Raw genomic sequence first — 19,896 nt, forward strand, 5'->3', positions numbered from 1 at the left:
CTACTAGGTTTACTGAGATAATGACTTTTTTATTTTCCATTATTTTAAAATTAAGCCAGAAACATTCGTAACACACAACAGAAACATTTCTTTTTGAGTTTCTACATCTTTATTATTTTATCTTCTTATCCACTAGTTATTATAAGGATAATGTGATTGAATATGGAGTTAAGTAGGAAAATTTTAACCAACTTCAAAGTCAACATACACATGTAAATTTTTTATGTACTTGGATTATGAAATATTATATAGAACAAAGGCAATAGCTCATTTCAGGAGAATCATAATTTCTTTAAGTATATAGACAGATTCAACACCAAACCACATGAGAAAGCCCAAAATGGTACTAAAATAAAATACATGCAAAAGAAACAAATTAAATAAAGTTCATTTTCAACACAATTTATTGTTAAGAATGTACAATTTATACATCTTAAATTACATAAATTAGTTTCCATTAACTCAAAATGGAACAAGGACTTAAGACACCCTGTATTATCAAAATAAAAAGTAATGGCAAAAATAATTATCTGATAAATAAAATTGATTAAAACTCAATAATATAAATTACCCTAAAAAATACTTGTACAGAATACATTCATGGATTTTGTCTATAGGTTATGAAAATATTGTTTATGCGGATTTCATAATGAGTGTTAATCACTTAAAATTGATCTTCCATCTTGAAATAACAAATTAAATTTTAACAAGGATATATATACTTTTGATGAACATGCAATTTTCTTTTAACTAAATTAGAAAAAATAATTTTTAATAACAATCTGTAGATATAATTCAGCAATGAGAAAATGAAAATTGTTTTGAAAAACAAAATAATATAAAAAATACTGGTAATAACTAAGTATGGAGGGTTGGCTCAGGGCAAGAATATGACAAATGATTTAGTAAAACAGTTTAGAAAAATTCTACAATTCATATTTAATGCTTTGTACAGCTTACTTTGAATAGTATTCAAGATAAATATGTTGGAAAGTTTATCAAAGATAAACTAACAATAAATAACTTTAAAGTGCAACAATGGAGCATTTTGCACTAACTACTAATTAACTTTAAAATTATGGATTGTCACGTTCTTACTCCAAGCCATTCATGTTTACTTTCATAAAGTAATAATGTACTAAAAATAAGAATGAGATTTATTTTCTACATTTCTGATTTAGCTGATTTTGATTTTATTGAACTAATAATTTCATAAGATAAACCTAATGGAAAAAATAATAATAATAAAATCAAACGAATTTGAAAAAAAAAAAAAGTTCAAAAATAATTGTTTGATACTGAGGTTTGATATTTAAATTCATAATAATAACAAAAATCTTATAATACAAATAAATAAATTAAGATGAAAAAAATAATTTTTTCATCCGATATGTGACTTAGGAATGACAACAAATCATTACTATACGTGACTTCATTCTAATCTCAGAATATTTAATCCATATTTGAATGCGACATTGATGTTATCTGCAGCAATAAAATTAAAAATAAATTTTTACAGTAAAGTTTTATCATGTACATTATTTATAATGAAAATGTATTAATAACTAACACTTTTATTAATAAAAAATTACAGGCAGTCCTCAACTAATAAAAATTCTAATTTTAAATAATTTGCTACGGCTATAAAGCAAAATGTGTGTTAATATGTCTTACCAGGGAAAATGCAGTATTTTAAAATCATCTATCCACCCCTGAATATAAGTATTGAAAAGAAACGAGTAAAAAATAAAATTATTAATTATAAATCTGTATCTATTAAGTAGTATAAAATTTCCGATCAATATCCACTGAAATAAAATATCTTGTAGCTTCATCTCTCATGACTGACCCAAAGTTTTAGCCCAAGTTCAAATACAGAGTTATAACAATCAGGGAAATAAAGAGGGAGACCTTTTTTTTTATCTTCACCGTGCAAACTAATTTCAAAGATTAAGATAAATACTCAACAAATATACTTTACAATATCAGTTTTGAACTCAACATTTATACAAACAAGTCTACACAATTCTTCAAAGGTTAGGTAAATTTACTGTAGTCGATTTACAAACCCTGAAGAAATAAACACTATTCTAATGGTTTTTTTGTCAGTAGAATACAGACAGATTATGATTCCAACAACTGCACAGAGAACCACAACAAAAAATTAATTAAAAATATGTTTAACACTAAAAAATTGAAAAGAGCGAAAGATCATAAAACTGACCAACAACTAAATGCAACATATGTATGAAAGAAAGGTGATGATGAAACAACCAGGCTTTCAGAACCTGGTTCTTCTTGATTCTTTACAACTTTCAGGAGGTGATAAGGTATGAAAGTCAATAACTGTCAGTACATCAAAGACATCGAGGCACACCTAAAATATTTGAATTATAGCACTTTAATGGGAAGTTTTTCCGATCAATTGAAATTACTATAACATATAAACACATCCCATGAATATTTTAGTTGTTTCGAATAGTAAAATACATTTTAATATTGATATTCATAAAAGTGGATGTAAAACTATCAACAAAAACATAATAACAAAGCTATAAAGATTTGTTATTGATTAAACAAATAACAAACAAATAATTAAAGGAAAACAAGTATAATAATATAAAACCACAATTTCTAAATACAGTTCATTTTCATAAGAGACTTAACAGTAAAGGAAGGCATTACTTTTTATTAATTAATCCTTAACATAAATGCTGATCATAAAACAGTAATTGACCTGATCATGAATGACTTGAACAAAATAATGACATAATATTGTTACGAAAAAGTGAGCAGCCAAATACACTTATATTTAACTTTGGTTTATTATAATTAGCTACCATAACTGAAACTTTCATTATAAATCGACGTAATATATAGACAAATTAAAGTCTATTTAATTTAAATACTAGTTAAAAGTCTAGACGCTACAGACAAAGTTGATCACAAAAATTCTTTTAGTATTAATAAAACCACATTGCATGATATTTTATTTTTATTAAAAAATAACAATTATATTATAATGGATGTTTCATTAACTAATAGACTCGTCATTATTGATAAATCTAATTAGGAACAATAAATTATTAACACATCAACATAGAGAGGAAGTAATTAAAAGCTAATTTATCATTCAATAATAGATAAAGGCGGTGTCAAAGTTATTATAGTATAATACATAGTATTAAATTATAATAATTATGCTGAACGATTATAATTAATAACAATTGTATTATTTAATTTTGTCAAGACAAGATATATTGAATTACTGTATAAATTTGAACCTTTCAATTAAATCTCTTCCTACAACTTTTTCCATTAAAACTGAAAGAGGCGGAAATGTTCCAAAAATCTATAACAGGAACGAAATGGGTGTAAAGTATTCATTCTGAACAAAACTAAAACGGGAAAAAATCAGTTTTTTCTTTTTTATTCTCTACTTTAAAAAAGGCATACAAATAAATCTCTATTTGTCTGCAAACAAAATAAAATCCAAGATTATTTAATTTTTTAATGCAGTAACCTTCTGGAGTTATTTGATCTTTGCAAGAGGAAATCATTTTTGGATCAAACTAACTTAGTTATTATAAATAAAAAATCAAATTAAATTAATAGAAACCTCAATACAATTCAATTCGAGGATATATTTCATCAAGAAAAACCAACACAAATAAATTTACGACTTGTAAGTCTGTATGTACAATTTTTGTCAAGATCTTTAAATGTAACATATACTTTTAATGAACTAATATAGAGTTAATGATAACATACTATATATTACATGGATTTCTATGGTTAAAAATGAAAGCGTTCTATACAATTAGTGCAATAAATACACTACAACTTTTAAAATACCAGGTAAGTCACAGAAGTGTAGCTAACACTAAAAGGTTAAGATATTACAAAAAATATCTTTTAACTTAATCAAGTTTTTAAAGCTGTAATATTAATCCAAAACATGATAGGAATTGGAGAAATATTAACTTACTACAAGTAGCATCCTTATACCTAAAACAGATTGATATAAAAAAAAATCTGATGAAAACTAGCAGAGAGACAGAACACAAAATCACATCATATAAGAAAAAGAAAACAAAAAAAAAAATTAAAAGAGAGATCAAATCAAATTATATATTAATTCAACGTGTGATAGTACCTGTATATGCATAGAGTGTAATTAATATACTTTTCTCTTCTCAATAAGAACAGCTTTATGTACATCTATTAAAGTATACTTAATAATTATTTAAAGAATAGAATTTGAAATAATCGAGATAAGTTTATTTACAAACTGAATAACACTCTTAAAAGACAATCACCGTAGCATATTTTTTTTTTTTTTTAAATGACCAATAAACAGCAGGCAAATGATACAAGGTAGGTAACAGGTACTATTTTCGACAGAAAGTACTTCATAAAATTTTTTCGACCGTCACACCGTTTCTGAAGAGCTGGTTTGATATGTTAAAGTCGTCTCTTCAGTGTACCATTGTGCTCCAGAAGGACTCGTTATTAACGCCTTTAGTATTTTCGTAAAATACATTTTCATTATTCCTTCCAAATTGTTAAGATCTTGATTTCCTAAGTCCCTATAAACATTAAAAATAATAAGTATAATAAAATACAGGAGGGGTAGCTTTAACAGATTCACAAACATTTTTTAAGACTAATTCATTTTTTTTTTAAAAAGTGAAAAATATATCAGTAGAAAAACTAACATTTCTTGACATCTATATGCGTTTTATATTATTACAGTAATTTTTCAATTGATTCTTCCATTAATTTCACAAAGTAGTCACTAGAATATTAAGATATCTTTAGTAAATCAAAAACAACTTTGATAGAGGATCAACATGACAAAATAGTGAAATCTGTAAGTTCCAATTTGTGTCATGTGACGCAAAAGCTAACAATATAAATTCAATATATAAACCGAGCTGTGGACATCATCGTGAAGGATGCCAACCTCTTCACAATAAGAAATCAATCAGTATGTACCTTGGATCAGACCATCGATAGCCTTACAATTAGGTATAAATTTTCTTTAAAACTTTCTAAAAAATAATATTACCTGTAAGCAAACGAGAGAGGAAACAAAGAAATTGAATATAACAGACAAGGACTGCCTAGATAGAGAACAGTACAGAAGAAAATTGAAATAAATAAATGTTCTTGCGGCAAATAAAGAAAAACAGAAGGGTACTGCGTGGTCGGAAGAGAGGAAGCAAAGGACACAGAAATGATAAGATACTAGGAGAGAAGAAGAGAGAAAGTGAGAAGGAAAAAGTAATGATATTCGCGTGGTCATGAAAGGCCGTTCCATGAAGAAAAAAAATAATTACCAGTGATGATGTCCCAGTTCTACGTTGGCAGGTATCACAAAGCAAGGCTCCTAAGTTCGCTCAGTATTTGGTCCTCTTTCTTAATCTTTTCTAATTGGTTGATCTCAAGTTGTCGCCCACTCTTCTGCTGCTCTTTCAAACGTTCGATTTCCATTAATTTCTAATAATAAAAAAACAAAATTCAATAAATAGAATGAAACCATACTAATCACAGCACAAACCACAGAGTAGTGGAATTTCAAAACATTTCGTCTTAGGATCATCATCACTAAAATGTTGGTAGGTGTGTGTGTATATTTATAATAAAGGGATTATATTAAATATCTCTGTTCCCTTTCAACAGTGTAACATCTCAAAAATTGGTTATTTTGAGATATGGAAGTAATCTTAGCAATAAGGGTAAGATCTATACATTTCAAAACTGTAATATCTCCAAATATTTTTTACTACTTAGATTTTATGACATATGTTTAAAATATGATTCTTTGTTTTACTGTATAGATCTTACTAATATTACATATCCCAAAATAACCATTTTTTGAGATGTTACATTGTTGAATTTTAACAGTGAAATGTATTACTATAAAAAATGAACTCTTTGATGACATTCAAATGCTGATTTTGAACATTTTTGAGATGAAGTCATAGATCCAGAGAAAACAAAGAAATTCAATTTCAAATAATTTTTTTTTTATTAATTAAACTGTGATAATATAGAGGTTAAATATGATAGTTTAAAGCGACTGTGATATATATATATATATATATATATATATATATAAAAATTGAACTTGGATACATCAATTAAGATCTTGCTAACGACCTAATGGCCAAACTGTTCGGGAAAAATGAAGTAAGCTCAGAGAAAGGATCATATGTAGTTTTGTTTAAAATGTAAAATAACAATTTATTTTTATAAAACTAAAGAGAAAAAAAAAAAAAAAATGGGGCATGAACTCTCTTCCTTTGCATAGAGAAGGAAGGACAGTTTACTTTTGTTGGTTTAATATTTATAATTATATAATATGCCAATTAAACAACCTGCTGTCCTGACACAATTGCTTAATTTTTGAAAACTTCATATAAAAAAAAAAATTGAAGTCAAAACAAATTAAGCTCTGAATGTTATTTAGATTAAATTAAAGGAATACATACACTCCGTAGCCTTCCAATTTTCTTCATTTTAACAGGATCATCCGTTGTGAATTCCTCCAAATGAGCTTTCAAACCGTTATTGACCACAGCGGCTGCTGTTGGTGCCCTATCCGGTGACTGATCTTGTTGAGCTGCTTTTGCAGCTTTCTTCGCTTCTCGCTTCTTTTTTAGTTTTAATGCAGTCTTAGACTGCTGGGCTAAAACAAAAAAAAGAAATTTTTTTTGTCAAAGATATTAAGTCGAGATATTTTCTACAAAAGTCAAAATAAAGTTTAGATTTATAAAAGTTTTGTAGCTATATATTGGTCTGAAAGTCTTATATAGTATTAATTTAACCCATTATCTTAAAAAAAATGAGATTTTAAAAAATGCGAGATTTTTTTTTCTTGTTTCCAGTAGTAAGTTTCTTCATTACTAATTAAATTCATTTTTTGTAAAAAAATTTTTGGAGTATATTTGCCCGTTTATAGCTATAACACTGATCCATCTAAACGGCACCTCAGCAAAATATCCATTGTAAATGCTGACTACACAGATCCGTATTTACCATAAATATCATTATTTCATCTATATTTTATATTGAATAGGTTTAAATAGAATATAAACACATAAGTAGTCTAAATTAAATTTATTACAACTATATAATTACGGAAAAAAAGTGCAACACATTACAAAAGCAGAAACAATTAATGCAAAACTTGTAGAAAAATAAAGACAGATAGTAAATAACAAACAATTGTTAAAAATAATTTAATATTAATAATGATTAAAAGCAATATTTTTGCGAATACTTTATTTATATAATTGGTGTCAATTAACACAAAGCGTCAAGTGTGACGTAATGGCTAATATGAAAATAATAATAATTTTGCAAAACGAAATACTGAGAAAATAAAGGTTATTTTTTAAACAAATTTACATGGAATTTTATAAAGTTATACGTCAAAGATTATAGAGATAAATGAAAAATAAAATTGAAACATAAAAATAAATCTATAAATTTTAATGGCATTCGAAAAAACATTCAACACAATTTTGATGTGTTTCTTCACATATATTGCACTGATATATAGTGGCTTTACATATTTTCTTCTTTCTACATACCTTACACTCTTTTTTTACAATCTTAGTGGATTCTTTACCACCTCTTTGTCTTGTTTTTGTATTGCATATTTTAACGAATTTGCGGTAAGATGATACTGATGTAATAAATAATACCGAAAATATATACGTTAATTGAATAGCGAAAAAACACAAAAATAAAAACGTTTTTCAAAAACCGCCACTAACTACGTTGTTCCGGTTAACCTACGGCAACCAAAAGGTTGAATTGGAGGGGGCACCATCAAACATCATGGCATAATGGCCTACAGGATATAGTGGCGCCCCAGGTGGCCAACAGCCGAATCTCACCTCCTCCAGTGCTCTCGGTGAAGAGAGGCATCCCAGACTAAAGTGGGTGAGAGCCATCTTGTCTTGAGAAGCAGTTCATCATTTTCTTTGTCTCTCAGATCAGAAATCTACCATGGGTGTGTAGAACTCTTGGAGTCGTCCTCAGAAGTAGAGAGGAGAGAGGCTTAGAGATGCAGAGGGAGGAAAGAAGAAGTAAGTCCACATGGCAATCCTTAACATTCACCACCGCATGGTAATCATCATCAACCACCTCATTATCTACAATTCCATAGCCCAGCATTCAAAATTTACTAACCATCTAAACATAAATGTTTTCTTTCGGCCACCCACTACACCATTTGTAACTTAAACAATAGAATTTTATTTTTCATTTAATCATGTTCATTTTTCATTTATACAGTCCACTTCAACCCAACCAGCAAACCAAAAATGAAGTGTGTCCGGCAATTCAGTTGAGGGCATGCTTCATACATGAATATTAGAATGAATATTCTATTACAGGAAACAAGTGCAAAGACAACTCTCGCCAGTATTGCCCGCAATAGACTGATCCGTTTGTATGTTGATGTGCGTGATCACAGATCCATGTAGTGGGCACCATGTGCTAGACACATGATACACGGATTAGTATAGTAGACATGCGAAGTGTTGAAAAAAAAACCATAGATGTTTGTAGTTAGAGTAATAAACAAAGCAAAAGATATTAGTGGTGACACCACATATTGGATAGAGTTTGAGTCCAAGGAGATGTAAGAATTTCTAAAGCTAGGATAGCTCTCTCTTTTTGCCAGTCAATGTATATAATTAACTGTCTAATTGTAATTATCTTGAACCTTTGTTAACTTTAGCTTTAGGTTAGCCTATATGTTATAATTAATTATAAAATAGAATTAATTTAGGTCCTTAATTAAACAATTACTTTAATAGTTCAATGTTAAGTTATTTAATTTGATATAAGTATTAAAATTATGTTTAGTAAATGGATATTTGAGATTTCAATCTGTTACCAAATCTAGTCCTATTTCTCTATTTTTATCAGGTAGAGAAAATTATATTAGATAAAATATTTATCTTAAATAATATATAAATTAAATTCAATAAATGCTATTAAGTTCAGAAAATTTAACCATTTAATTAATTATTAATTCTCAAGAATTATAAAGAAAAAAAGAATGAATTTGATGGAAATACAGTTTCAAACATATTGTCTCCTTAATGTCAAACAACACTATCTACAACTCTGTATAGATAGTGTTGTTTGACTTTAAGCTTTCTATATGTAACAACATTTACCTATCACAAAGTAGGGGGCACTGCATACATTATGAAAACATGCGTAACTACTTAAGGATTAATTAAGAATTGAGTCAAAATAGTACTAGATTATATATGAATTGAGTCAGGTTTCTATGATTACAAAATATTATGAGAAGAATAAGTATGCTTCAACTAATAGTACTTACACTGTTGAGGTGGAGTTTCATCCTCATGAAGCTTAAAGTTCACGGTTAGCCCTCTCGCAACTGGTGGCCTATAAACTTCTTTAGAAGCTGAAAAAAAAAAAGTTGTATATATTTAGATCAAAATGAAATGTCATTAATATCAATAGACTTGTGAAATGGGATAGTTTCATTACCATTGTTTTGCAGTAATTATAAAGAAAAGACTTAATAATTTATAAGAAATGGTGTGGTTTTAAAAAAATAAAATCAGAAATACCAATTACAATTATTACATATTAAAATAGATGTACAAAGCACTATAGGAGGAGAAATTATGTACCACAAGGTAAACCCATCATTCAGTACAAGTTAACAATTAATTTTTTTTTTTTCAATGCTCAATTGTATTCTAAGATATTCAAAGGTAGTAAATTTAAAGACAGGGACAAAGAATCTCCGCGGTTAATAGTATATTAATCTATTCTATTTAATAATTAAAAAATAATGCTAGAGGACAAAACTTGAAAGGAATATGTAATCTAAACATGTTAATTATACCTTGTGGTTGCGTTGGAGCTATTCCTTCAACAGGTTTATAACTTATCAAGGGAGGTTTAAAAGTCCCATCTGGAAAATTTTGCCAGCAAACTTCCCACAATTCTTCCTGTTTATTCCAAGGTCTTTCATACAATAAGGAACCAGTGTAGTGCCACATTTTGAAACTGAAATAAAAAAGAAACTATAACAATTATACATGAACATTACATAATAATAAATATCATGAAGTATCATTATATGAAGAGGACATCAGTATGAGTGTCTGGTTCGGAACATACACTATAGGTTTAATTCCCATCTGAGGGATTTAATATTTATTTATCGGTTGTCCTAGCAAATCAATCTTGACACTCCCACTCTGGCAAGCAAGAGCAAAACCTCTTAGTGTCTGTTTCAATAAAATGTTATTAGGCTGGTAAAATATCAAAATTTTTTCATGGTGATGGATTCTCAATAATTGTGATAGATTCTCACAGGAATCTGAATTCTCAAACGATTTAATCCTTAATATTAGTTCAATTTTCCTTCTATTGTCATAGTCCTTAAAAATAAAAATCACACATCTTTCACTTACATACGTACATAAGTCCCCCAAGTTATGTTTAGATTAGTGGGCTTATGTTGAAGTTATCACTATTTTTGAGGTTTTTGAAATATATAAAAAAAATTAACATCAGGGAAGGTGAAATTATGATCAAAATTTTTTTATTTTTCTGTTGCAATAAAAATTCAAATTTTGGGGTTTCTCAAGGTGGGATTAACTAATATAAATTGTATCCTTGCCAAGAATACAACAGTTTAACAAAAGATAATGAAGCCGTAATGCTATTGGGAAAGATCAGGCGGTCTAGACTGTTCCAGTTCGAATTGGATGCCTGTTTTTTTCTTTGGTTATTCAATAAATTCTTTAATACATTGTATTTATCCATTGTTTATTATTGCTAATAATAAGTACTGTTTTTTTTTTTTTTTCAAATAAACAAAATTAAAGGCACTTTAGAGGAACATTATTTAAAAATTTATCATTTAAGCCCTGTGAAATTATTTAATGAGGATAACACCTAGCTGATATTAAAGACCATTTCATTGTTCATTAACATTGAGTTTAATAAAAATAGAAAGAGCCGTTCTCGAGAAAATTTATTCTATAAACTGGTACTTCCAGGAGGTCGGTTTTATGTAAAATGTAGCTGCTGCATCTCTGATATTTACTTGCCTTAAATATGTACTTTCAATTTAGTACAACTCTATGTTTGTGAGAATATCAAAGAAGATCCTGGTAGCAAATAAGTGTTATTTTGGCCTGCGGCGGTATCTAAGTAATCGCCTAATCACCAGGAAAACAAAAGTGACTCTGTACAAGACGTTAATTCGTCCTCCTTACATATGGAGCGGAAACGTGGAGCTTCTCAAAAAGAGATGAAAGCAAGCTGCTGGTCTTTGAAAGAAAAGTACTATGTGGCATTTATGGACCAGTGCACTCAGATAACGATTGGAGAAGGCGGAGTAATGCAAAACTGGCCACCATACATAATTATACAAACGTAGTCCAGTTCATTAGAATACAGCGTCTAAAATGGGCAGATCATGTAGCCAGGATAGATGAGTGTAGCTCAACTAGCAAAATTATGCTTAAGTGTCCAGAAAAAAAAGAAGAGTTGGAACTAGATTGTGCTGGATGGATGGGGTCAACGCAGATAGTAGAGCTCTTCTTAGACTGGCTAACTAGAGAACAGCTGCAAGAGAGACCAATGGGGGAGACTAATTGAGGAGGCCAAGACTCAGTGAAGGGTTGTAGCACCCATGATGATGATGATGATGATGTATCTTTTTGAGGTAAACCTACAAAACACACAGACAATTTTGAATGACTTGGTTATTTGGACTCAGAAGGCCTCAAAATGTTTATTTTTCATAAAAACTCGAATTCATAATTTTTCATGATAGCAATACTTTCTCAAACTATATTTTCCATATATATGTAAGTGAAAATAAATATTAACGGTTGTTTTGTGAATTACAACTTCAGGACTAGTCTAGACCAATCAGAATAATAAGAAATATGATATTTCAGAAAAATAATCAAAATGAAACTAACTCTTTCATTAATGCTAATTGGAAGAAATTATAAAGAATTTTAAGGCCAACTGAACTGCTGAAGTTTTGATTTTAAACTTTTTACAATTTGTTTCCGAATTCAATTTTTGAGGATTTGACATTATTCTTAGGTATTCAGTTTGGATTATACAGTCCTTGAAAAATGTTAACTAGATACTATCTGACTGTTTAGTTTATAAAAGGTTTAGATGTTAAAGCCTTAAAAACAGCGAATAAAGACAAAATATAGTCGTAGAGGAGAAAAAAACAGTTAAGACCCCTAAGAGACACTTCTTTAACACCAACTCAATTCATACATGAATTTCCAACTGGAAGAGCTCCAAGTAGCAGACCAGGTCTCAGTAGCCCATTGAGAAAATAAATCTCTCGAGCCACTGACTTAAGGGCTTTCTCAACTAAATGATAACTTGTTATCTTCATAAAAAAATCATTTTATACTATAGTAAAATAAATTTAGAAAGCATGATAACAATTTTAAAACTAAAACTCACCCATTACACATGCGTAACCTTGGTGCAGTGGTGGCAGTTAGAAAATGTGTTCCTTCAGGTGACCAAACCAGCAATGTTGTGTCCGGAGCAGTCATTTTGTTAATTAGTTTTCGAGCTGGGGCTTCCCAAAGCTCTACGGTACCTTGAAGGTTACCAAAACCACCCAGCAAGAGAAGTGCAACAAATGAATTAAGGAAAAAAATATTTAAATAAAAAAAATAAATAAATAATCAATATATTTTAACACCGGACATGCCATTTTTGAGTCATATAACCCGTAAGACTACTTAACTGAAAACCATTTAATTATTGATGTTTTATTTATCCTCCTGACTTTGACATTTTTGATTTAAAAAGTCTTAAAATTATTAAGAATTAAAAAATCAAAAATTTGGTGCTCATCAAACTTTCACTCACCACCCTACCTTGAACTGAAATTAATCCTTGCTCATTTCAGAACAAATATTTTCATATTGTTCCCTGTATCAATATTTTCCACTAATTTTCCAAATGAGCCTTTCTGCTGACAGAAAGTGCACTTAGAATATGTAGAAATAAAAAAAAATCAATCAAATTAAAATTGAGAGTAAAGGGTAACATAATAAAATAGTAAGTCAAACGGCCTGGTTCTATCCTAGGTTATAAATTCTTCCTTCCTTTCCTTTCCTTAAGTATTAAAAAATAAGAATTGAACCTAGATCCAATACAAAATGTTTGATAAAACTAAAAAGAAAATATTCTAACTATGGTTTTCATTTTGAAGGCCCGCTACAGAAGTAAAAGTCAACCCCCCCCCGGCCGAATTCACCACCATTTATGTAACAGAGTAAATAATTATCTGCTACAGCTGGATATAAATCCAGGTACTACTGCAAGATAGTAACACAGCACCTTACTCACATAGCTACTCTGATCTCAGTCATTAATAAACAGTTGAAACTATTTCTTAATTGTTTTTCTTGGCCGCAACCTAGACCACCTCCTTTTAATTCATATGCGGCCAACCATCTATACATAATATAATAACTTATTAATTCTAGAGGTATATGAAGTAAAAAAAAGGATATTGTTCCCATAAGGGTTGTAGTATATACTGTTCCTAGGCCCAGTTCCCATCTCAAAGACAGGTTCACATTTGAGATTAAATATTGTGGCTTTGGCAGGCATGAATCCATAAACTACACAAAATTCATGCGACTGTGGCGACCAAGCAACACAATGGATTGGCCCTTCTTTACCTGTGATAGAAATCATAACAAATATGTAGAATACAGTTGATCAAACATTGCCAGGGTATTAATTAAGTAAAAAAAGTGAGGTTATATTAATGTAATCTTAATTACCAAATCAAATATTTGTATCTCACTTAAGTTTTACTCTTTTTTAATACATAAATTATTACTTTGATTTAATCAAAGAGAAATAATAGAATTTTCACAATGGAGAATCATAACAGCAAAAATTTTAAATCAATAAAATAAATTAAATAAAAAAAAGTTTACCGAGTTGAACTATCGAATTATCTCCTTTCGGAGTAATAAAATGTAGAGTTTGTTTTCCATAATAAGAACTGCCACTCTTGTCGACCTCGACGCTTGTCATCAGAAGAACACCAGTTCCCTTTTTGTTCCAGTACATATCTACTTTATCTGCCTATTGATAATAATAACATGTAATATTTACGAAGTGAGAATAATTAAATTAAATGTATAAATTACGAAATAAGATAAATTACCTGGAAAAAACTCTTACAAGCGATAGGTGTGTCAAATTTGGGATACTGAAACAATTTTCCTAGAGAAGGCTGCCCTTGTTTACCTTTAAAGTAAAAATTTTTAAAACCGAAAAATAAAAATAAAAATAAATAAAAACAATAAAAATTGTAACCCACCTGGAACATAACACAATACATAATAAGGAGAACCAGCAGGAGAAATACTATACTGGTGTACCCTTTGATTTGCTATCCTATTTTCAATTTCATTAACTTTTTCTGGTTTATAGAATAAGACATCATTCTTTACACTTCTGGAGACAAGTGCTTCATCCCCAGTCCAAATAGGTTCCCTATCAAAAGGAAAAACAAAACAAAAAACATTTTAAATCTATGAAATAACAAAAATTAAATATTATAAGTAACATAAATGATATGTTAATAAAAAATGTTATTAATACGTTTAAAATATATGAATGTAATGATCTAAAATTTGGAAAGAAACCCATTAATCAATTACAAAAATTATACACCAACAATAAAGAGGTTAGGAATAAATAGTGCAGAAATAAATGAAAAAAAAAATTTAATTCTGTTGGTATAATATAGATGAGAAAAAAATTTAGTTAAGACCAAATTTGGAAAGGCGGTGACAGAGAAGAAGTTTTGGTGAGAGTTGAATTATTTCAATTTTCTAGTGGACAGAACAACACCAGGGTCAATATTTTCTAACATTTCAGACAATTTTTTCTTATACTAAATATGAATAATAATAAATTGAGATAGAATCATCAAATATCACCACTGATGTCTAATCTTCAAAGAAATCTTTGACATAAAAACTTCAGTAAAGGCATATAAGATCATGAAGAAATTACGTGGGAATGAAAAAAGCTACCAAGAGAAAAAAACTCTACTTATGGTAAATATAATCTCAGAGGTTAAATAACATAAACACTTCTATGATATTGTAAAACAAAAAATTGACAATTTATTATTTAATTATGAATTGGATTTGAACCATTTGTGTCGGTAAAACATTTAATTCATTACGTATTTTAAAAAATTTACCATCATTAAACTATTTCACACTTTTTATTGAATTATATTTTACATTTAGTTTACGAGTTGTTTAAAATACAACATATTGTAATCTGTAGGTTATGTATTTATTATAAAATGAAATCAACTACCATTCCTCTGGTGTAGAATGTGTCTTTACCTACTCTCTCAGCTAACCTTGGGAACTATTTTGTTTGGCCATATTAAATGAATGATAGAAATCACCAGAACCCAAAAACCTGAATGTAAAGGCCAGGTGATATTAAACAATAATTGCTAGGCGAACATTATTATTTTCTTTATGTATTGCTGGCTTTTCGTTGATATTAAAAATTTACATTCGACATTCATATAAAATTGGTTAAAAAATAGCTGATCATCGAATCATCACCAATGTACCCATAAAACAACTGTCTTTGTCACAAACAACAAAAACAAGGCTTCTTGAAGACAGGCTAGGCTGGAGATGGATGTACAATTCACTCATCACTCTGACCCGATAACACTACTATTTCATGCCGAACATAAATTCTTTGTGAGAAATAATTTCTGAATCAGTTTGAAAAACATATGTTTGGGCAAATATGAAATGTTTTACAGTTCTGTTCTTTAACAAACCTGTTAATTATTTTTTTATCTAGTGGGGATATGGCTTTACAAAAAAAACAATTAAAATATAAGTTGATTTTTAATTACAGGGTAATTAATTTATTTGGAGTACAAATATTTTAAATTGATTCTATATATTTCTTATGTTATTAGGTTTTTATACATATATGTTGCGGCCAACATATGGTCCACAAATCGATAATTGGAACATGTGATTTTTATTAGGTCAAAAAAACAAAACAACTACTCTCTGTTGTTTTTTATATTGAAAATAGGCAGACGACATCTAACCGTCACAGTGTGCACACACATATCGTCTCCTTTGTCTACTCACTACGCACTCGTAGTTGCCAGCATCCTGGCCATCTCCGTCATCTACATCATTTTAGCCACAGCGGATGGACTACTTCGACTTAACCTCCAAGAGGACAAGGCGGGTGGACGTACGTCATTTTTGTCATTCTTGTTCCTTTTATTATGTTTACTTATTTAAAATTACAAAAATAACAAAATACGGCTATTCTTGTATTTTCACGGTTGGACTAGTAAAGGTTCCCTCTGAACCCCTACTCGCCGTAACAATATATGTATATATATATATATTTTACAAGTTTATGTTTAAACTGCTGCTCAATTATGTTTTTTATTTTGGTGTTAAATGTTTCTGGAGTTATTAAGTTTTACCATCTTTTACATTATATTATTTTTTCTGTGTTTTAAATAGTTAAGTTTGAATTTATATGTGTTTATTAGTTATTTTTTCTATTTAATGTGTACTTTGTTATTATATTAGGACTTTTATTCTACTGTTATAATAAATAAATATGATATCTAGGATAATCTTACTTAACACTATAATTCAATATGAATTGACATGCCTATATTGTATAAATAAAAAATAAGCAAATTTCACATACCACCCTGTCTGTTTCTTCTGTTCAAATGCAACTAGATGCTTTCCTGTTTTAGATTCATAAATATTTAGATTAGGATTGCCTTCAGGTTTCTCTTGGGATACTGAAAATTATTATAATATTAAGAGAAAATCATACTAAAAAGTTTGTCAATTGAATTGAATCTGTAATAAACAAACCTGCAAACGTCTCCCATGTCATAAGGTAAGTACCTTTGGGTGAAAACTGCAAAGTACATACCCGAGGTTTATCCATTTCAGCCAAAACCTCCCAAGTGGAGGTCGAAACTATTGTTACCCTGTAAATGTAACATTTTGATTAGGATAATCATTAAATATCTGAAAACATTTTAATACCGGAATACACAAATTTTAATTAAGTAATTTTTAATATCTATATTAGGATTTTATTACCATTTTTAATGAAAATGAAATATAGAATAAAAATTTCATCAAAAAGTATTTAAAAATCAATAAAACCAAACTTTATAGAATTGATTTCATAAATTTACACATGTTAGGCAATTAAAATTGATATTAAAACCACTAAGAAATTAGGAAATTCATAAATATTTAAGTTCTTAAAAAAAATTAAGGTTAATATCTGGTTTTCAAACTGGCATTTGTTAATAACAATAAACAGCAACTACGTGAATAGAATAAAGGATCACATATGGGACACCATATCTGGACAGTTCAGATTAAAAAATAATTAGCATTTGGCTAGAATAAAAAGTTTTAATAAACTGATTTTCATCAACAAGAAAATACAAATTTTTACTAAATTTGATCGCCCTTTCTTTTCAAATGAGTAAAAAAAAAATTAAGCACACATTGCCAAACAATGCTTTTTAGGATATCATTTTGGATAATGTGACCCAAGTAAAAAGCATATTACTTGAAATTATAAATGAAGGTGTATAAATTAATTTAAAAAAATGAAGCCATAAAAAAAGTATTTTATCAAAATGAAATAAAACTGGTTAAGTATTTTCATAAACAATGATTCTAAAATAAGATTATTTTTGACATTAATTGGTTTTACTCATTAAAGAATAAAAAATATTTAGGACTCATAGAAAATCAGAGATATACTGTCCTCTTTTAAATGTCAAGCATTGGGTTAAACTTCTTATGATTTAAATCAGGTCAATTACACAAATACAGAGGGCAGAAAACAATCCATAAATCAAAAAGTAAATCATTAATTGACACTTTACAAATTACATTTATTTGGAAAATCCACCTGATTAAGATTGAATAATAAAGATATAAATTATTAGAATCTTATTAAAATCATACTAAGAGTACAAAGCAAGCTCCAGCGGTGGGACTTTAAAACCCACTGATACAGAATGAAGAAAGATAGTACAGGCTCTAGTTGATAAGGATATGTTTGAGGGTAGTAGAATAAGAGTAGAAGTAGAAATTTTTTATTTTTAAATTTTCCACCGATGGAGCTTGTCTTGTACACTATTATCATTAAAATAAGAGTAAATTGTCTGTCATGAAAAACTGATATGCAAATTATGTACCATAAAATTTAAAAAGTAATGGCGAGTATATTTCAAATAAATACAAATTACTGTATTAAAAGATATATAGCAGTAGTCTAAACAGGGGCTAACTGAAAAAATTCTTAAAATTGAAAGAAAAATGAACTAAGAACAAAGTTAAAATAATTATATTAAATAAAAACTATACTAACTTTTTTCCATTGGCCCAAGCAAAATATTCACCTTGAGGGCTGAACAGCATACATTTACAGGACTTACTGTCTTCTCTTTTAAAATTTGAAATAAGTTCATAATTTGGTGGACCATGATGAATTGAGATCCCTGTGGAACCACGAACTGAAAGGAAAACAAAAATGTAACCAGCTCATAACCTTCCAGTAATTGACTTTCACCGAATCATGTGCAATGTAAAATCATTACAAAGCCTATTAGTTCACATATTCATTTAAATTAATAAAATGCAGCAAAGAACGATTCTGATTACAAACAGAAATTACAAATACAGAACATTCACCATAATAATTCGATTAAATGTTAAAATAAAAAATGACAACAAGAAACATGCACATGTCTTGTTTACAATCTAAATCCTGTACAATAAACACAATATTATGAGGTAAATAAGCGTTGTTTTAGTTTAAACCTTTAAAATATGTTAGCTTATGAAAGGGATTTAATAAGTAATGGAATCATTTGTATTAACTAAACTTATTTCTAACTCGATTGATTTGTTAGTTTTGCAAATTGCATGTTAGTAAGACATAAATAGTCTAATGACATTAGATATTAAATAAATTAATCTGAGACCACGTACCTGCAACTACAGGAGCAGCTGACGCCATGTTACTGATAACAGGATGCCATGTGCTGTTATAAAAGCCAAAATTAAAAATTTACTTTTGTAATTTACATTTTCTCGAATATAAAGATAGAAAATAAGTGATTTAGACACTTATGATTAAGGGAGAAATATGAATATCCTTTAGAAATCATTTTAGATATCAAGAAATACCATCCTCAGAAAGCGCCATTTTCAAATGCCCATATGAAATTTAAATTATTCAATTTTTAACATTTATTTTACGTCCATAATGAAAGTTTAAAAATTATGAAAATTTATTAAACTTTACAAACTAATTAAATCAGATATTTTCCATTAATCTTTTACATTTTCAAATTATGGAATAGTTTTTAATAAATTTCTAACAATAACTATTTTTTCATTAGCTAAAATCTGCAAGTTAAAACAAGTGCAGCTAGATTTAGAAAAAAGACTGCATCATCACTTGAAGTATTTTAAAATACTACGTACAGTGGTAAAGAATGGTTTTGGGTAAAAATTGTTAAATAATTAGTGATTATATTTCAGTGGAAACCATTATATCCCAAGAAGTAATAGACGTCATGTCGGTTATACTTTGAGTATAAACAAATAAAAATAAACCAAGAACTTATCATAAAGGTTAATTGTTTATTTGTAACTAACCTAAAAAAAAATTGACCCAACTTTGTTTTCTTACAACTATATTTTCAAAGTTGTTTTTTTAGTTGTGATTTTTTTC

At 28.6% G+C, this 19,896-nt stretch overlaps 1 protein-coding gene across 1 annotated transcript; it reads right to left on the minus strand.

Moving 5' to 3' along the window:
* Positions 1 to 381: 381 nt before the first annotated feature.
* eIF2A (eukaryotic translation initiation factor 2A) lies at positions 382 to 19,364 on the minus strand. Its single transcript, XM_014422130.2, has 14 exons — positions 19,149 to 19,364; positions 18,526 to 18,670; positions 16,998 to 17,116; positions 16,822 to 16,921; positions 14,411 to 14,586; positions 14,255 to 14,337; positions 14,022 to 14,172; positions 13,587 to 13,757; positions 12,520 to 12,694; positions 9,911 to 10,074; positions 9,374 to 9,460; positions 6,498 to 6,694; positions 5,343 to 5,502; positions 382 to 4,589 (listed from the first exon to the last, which is right to left on the minus strand). Exons 1-13 carry the CDS (start codon positions 19,174 to 19,176, stop codon positions 5,377 to 5,379), a joined length of 1,722 nt encoding a protein of 573 aa, XP_014277616.1. The 5' UTR covers positions 19,177 to 19,364; the 3' UTR covers positions 382 to 4,589; positions 5,343 to 5,376.
* Between the last annotated feature and the right edge of the window lie 532 nt (positions 19,365 to 19,896).

The sequence above is a fragment of the Halyomorpha halys genome, unplaced genomic scaffold (genome assembly GCF_000696795.3).
Source record: "Halyomorpha halys isolate HHAL.00 unplaced genomic scaffold, Hhal_1.1 Scaffold359.1, whole genome shotgun sequence".
In the NCBI taxonomy this organism is placed as follows: Eukaryota; Metazoa; Arthropoda; class Insecta; order Hemiptera; family Pentatomidae; genus Halyomorpha; species Halyomorpha halys.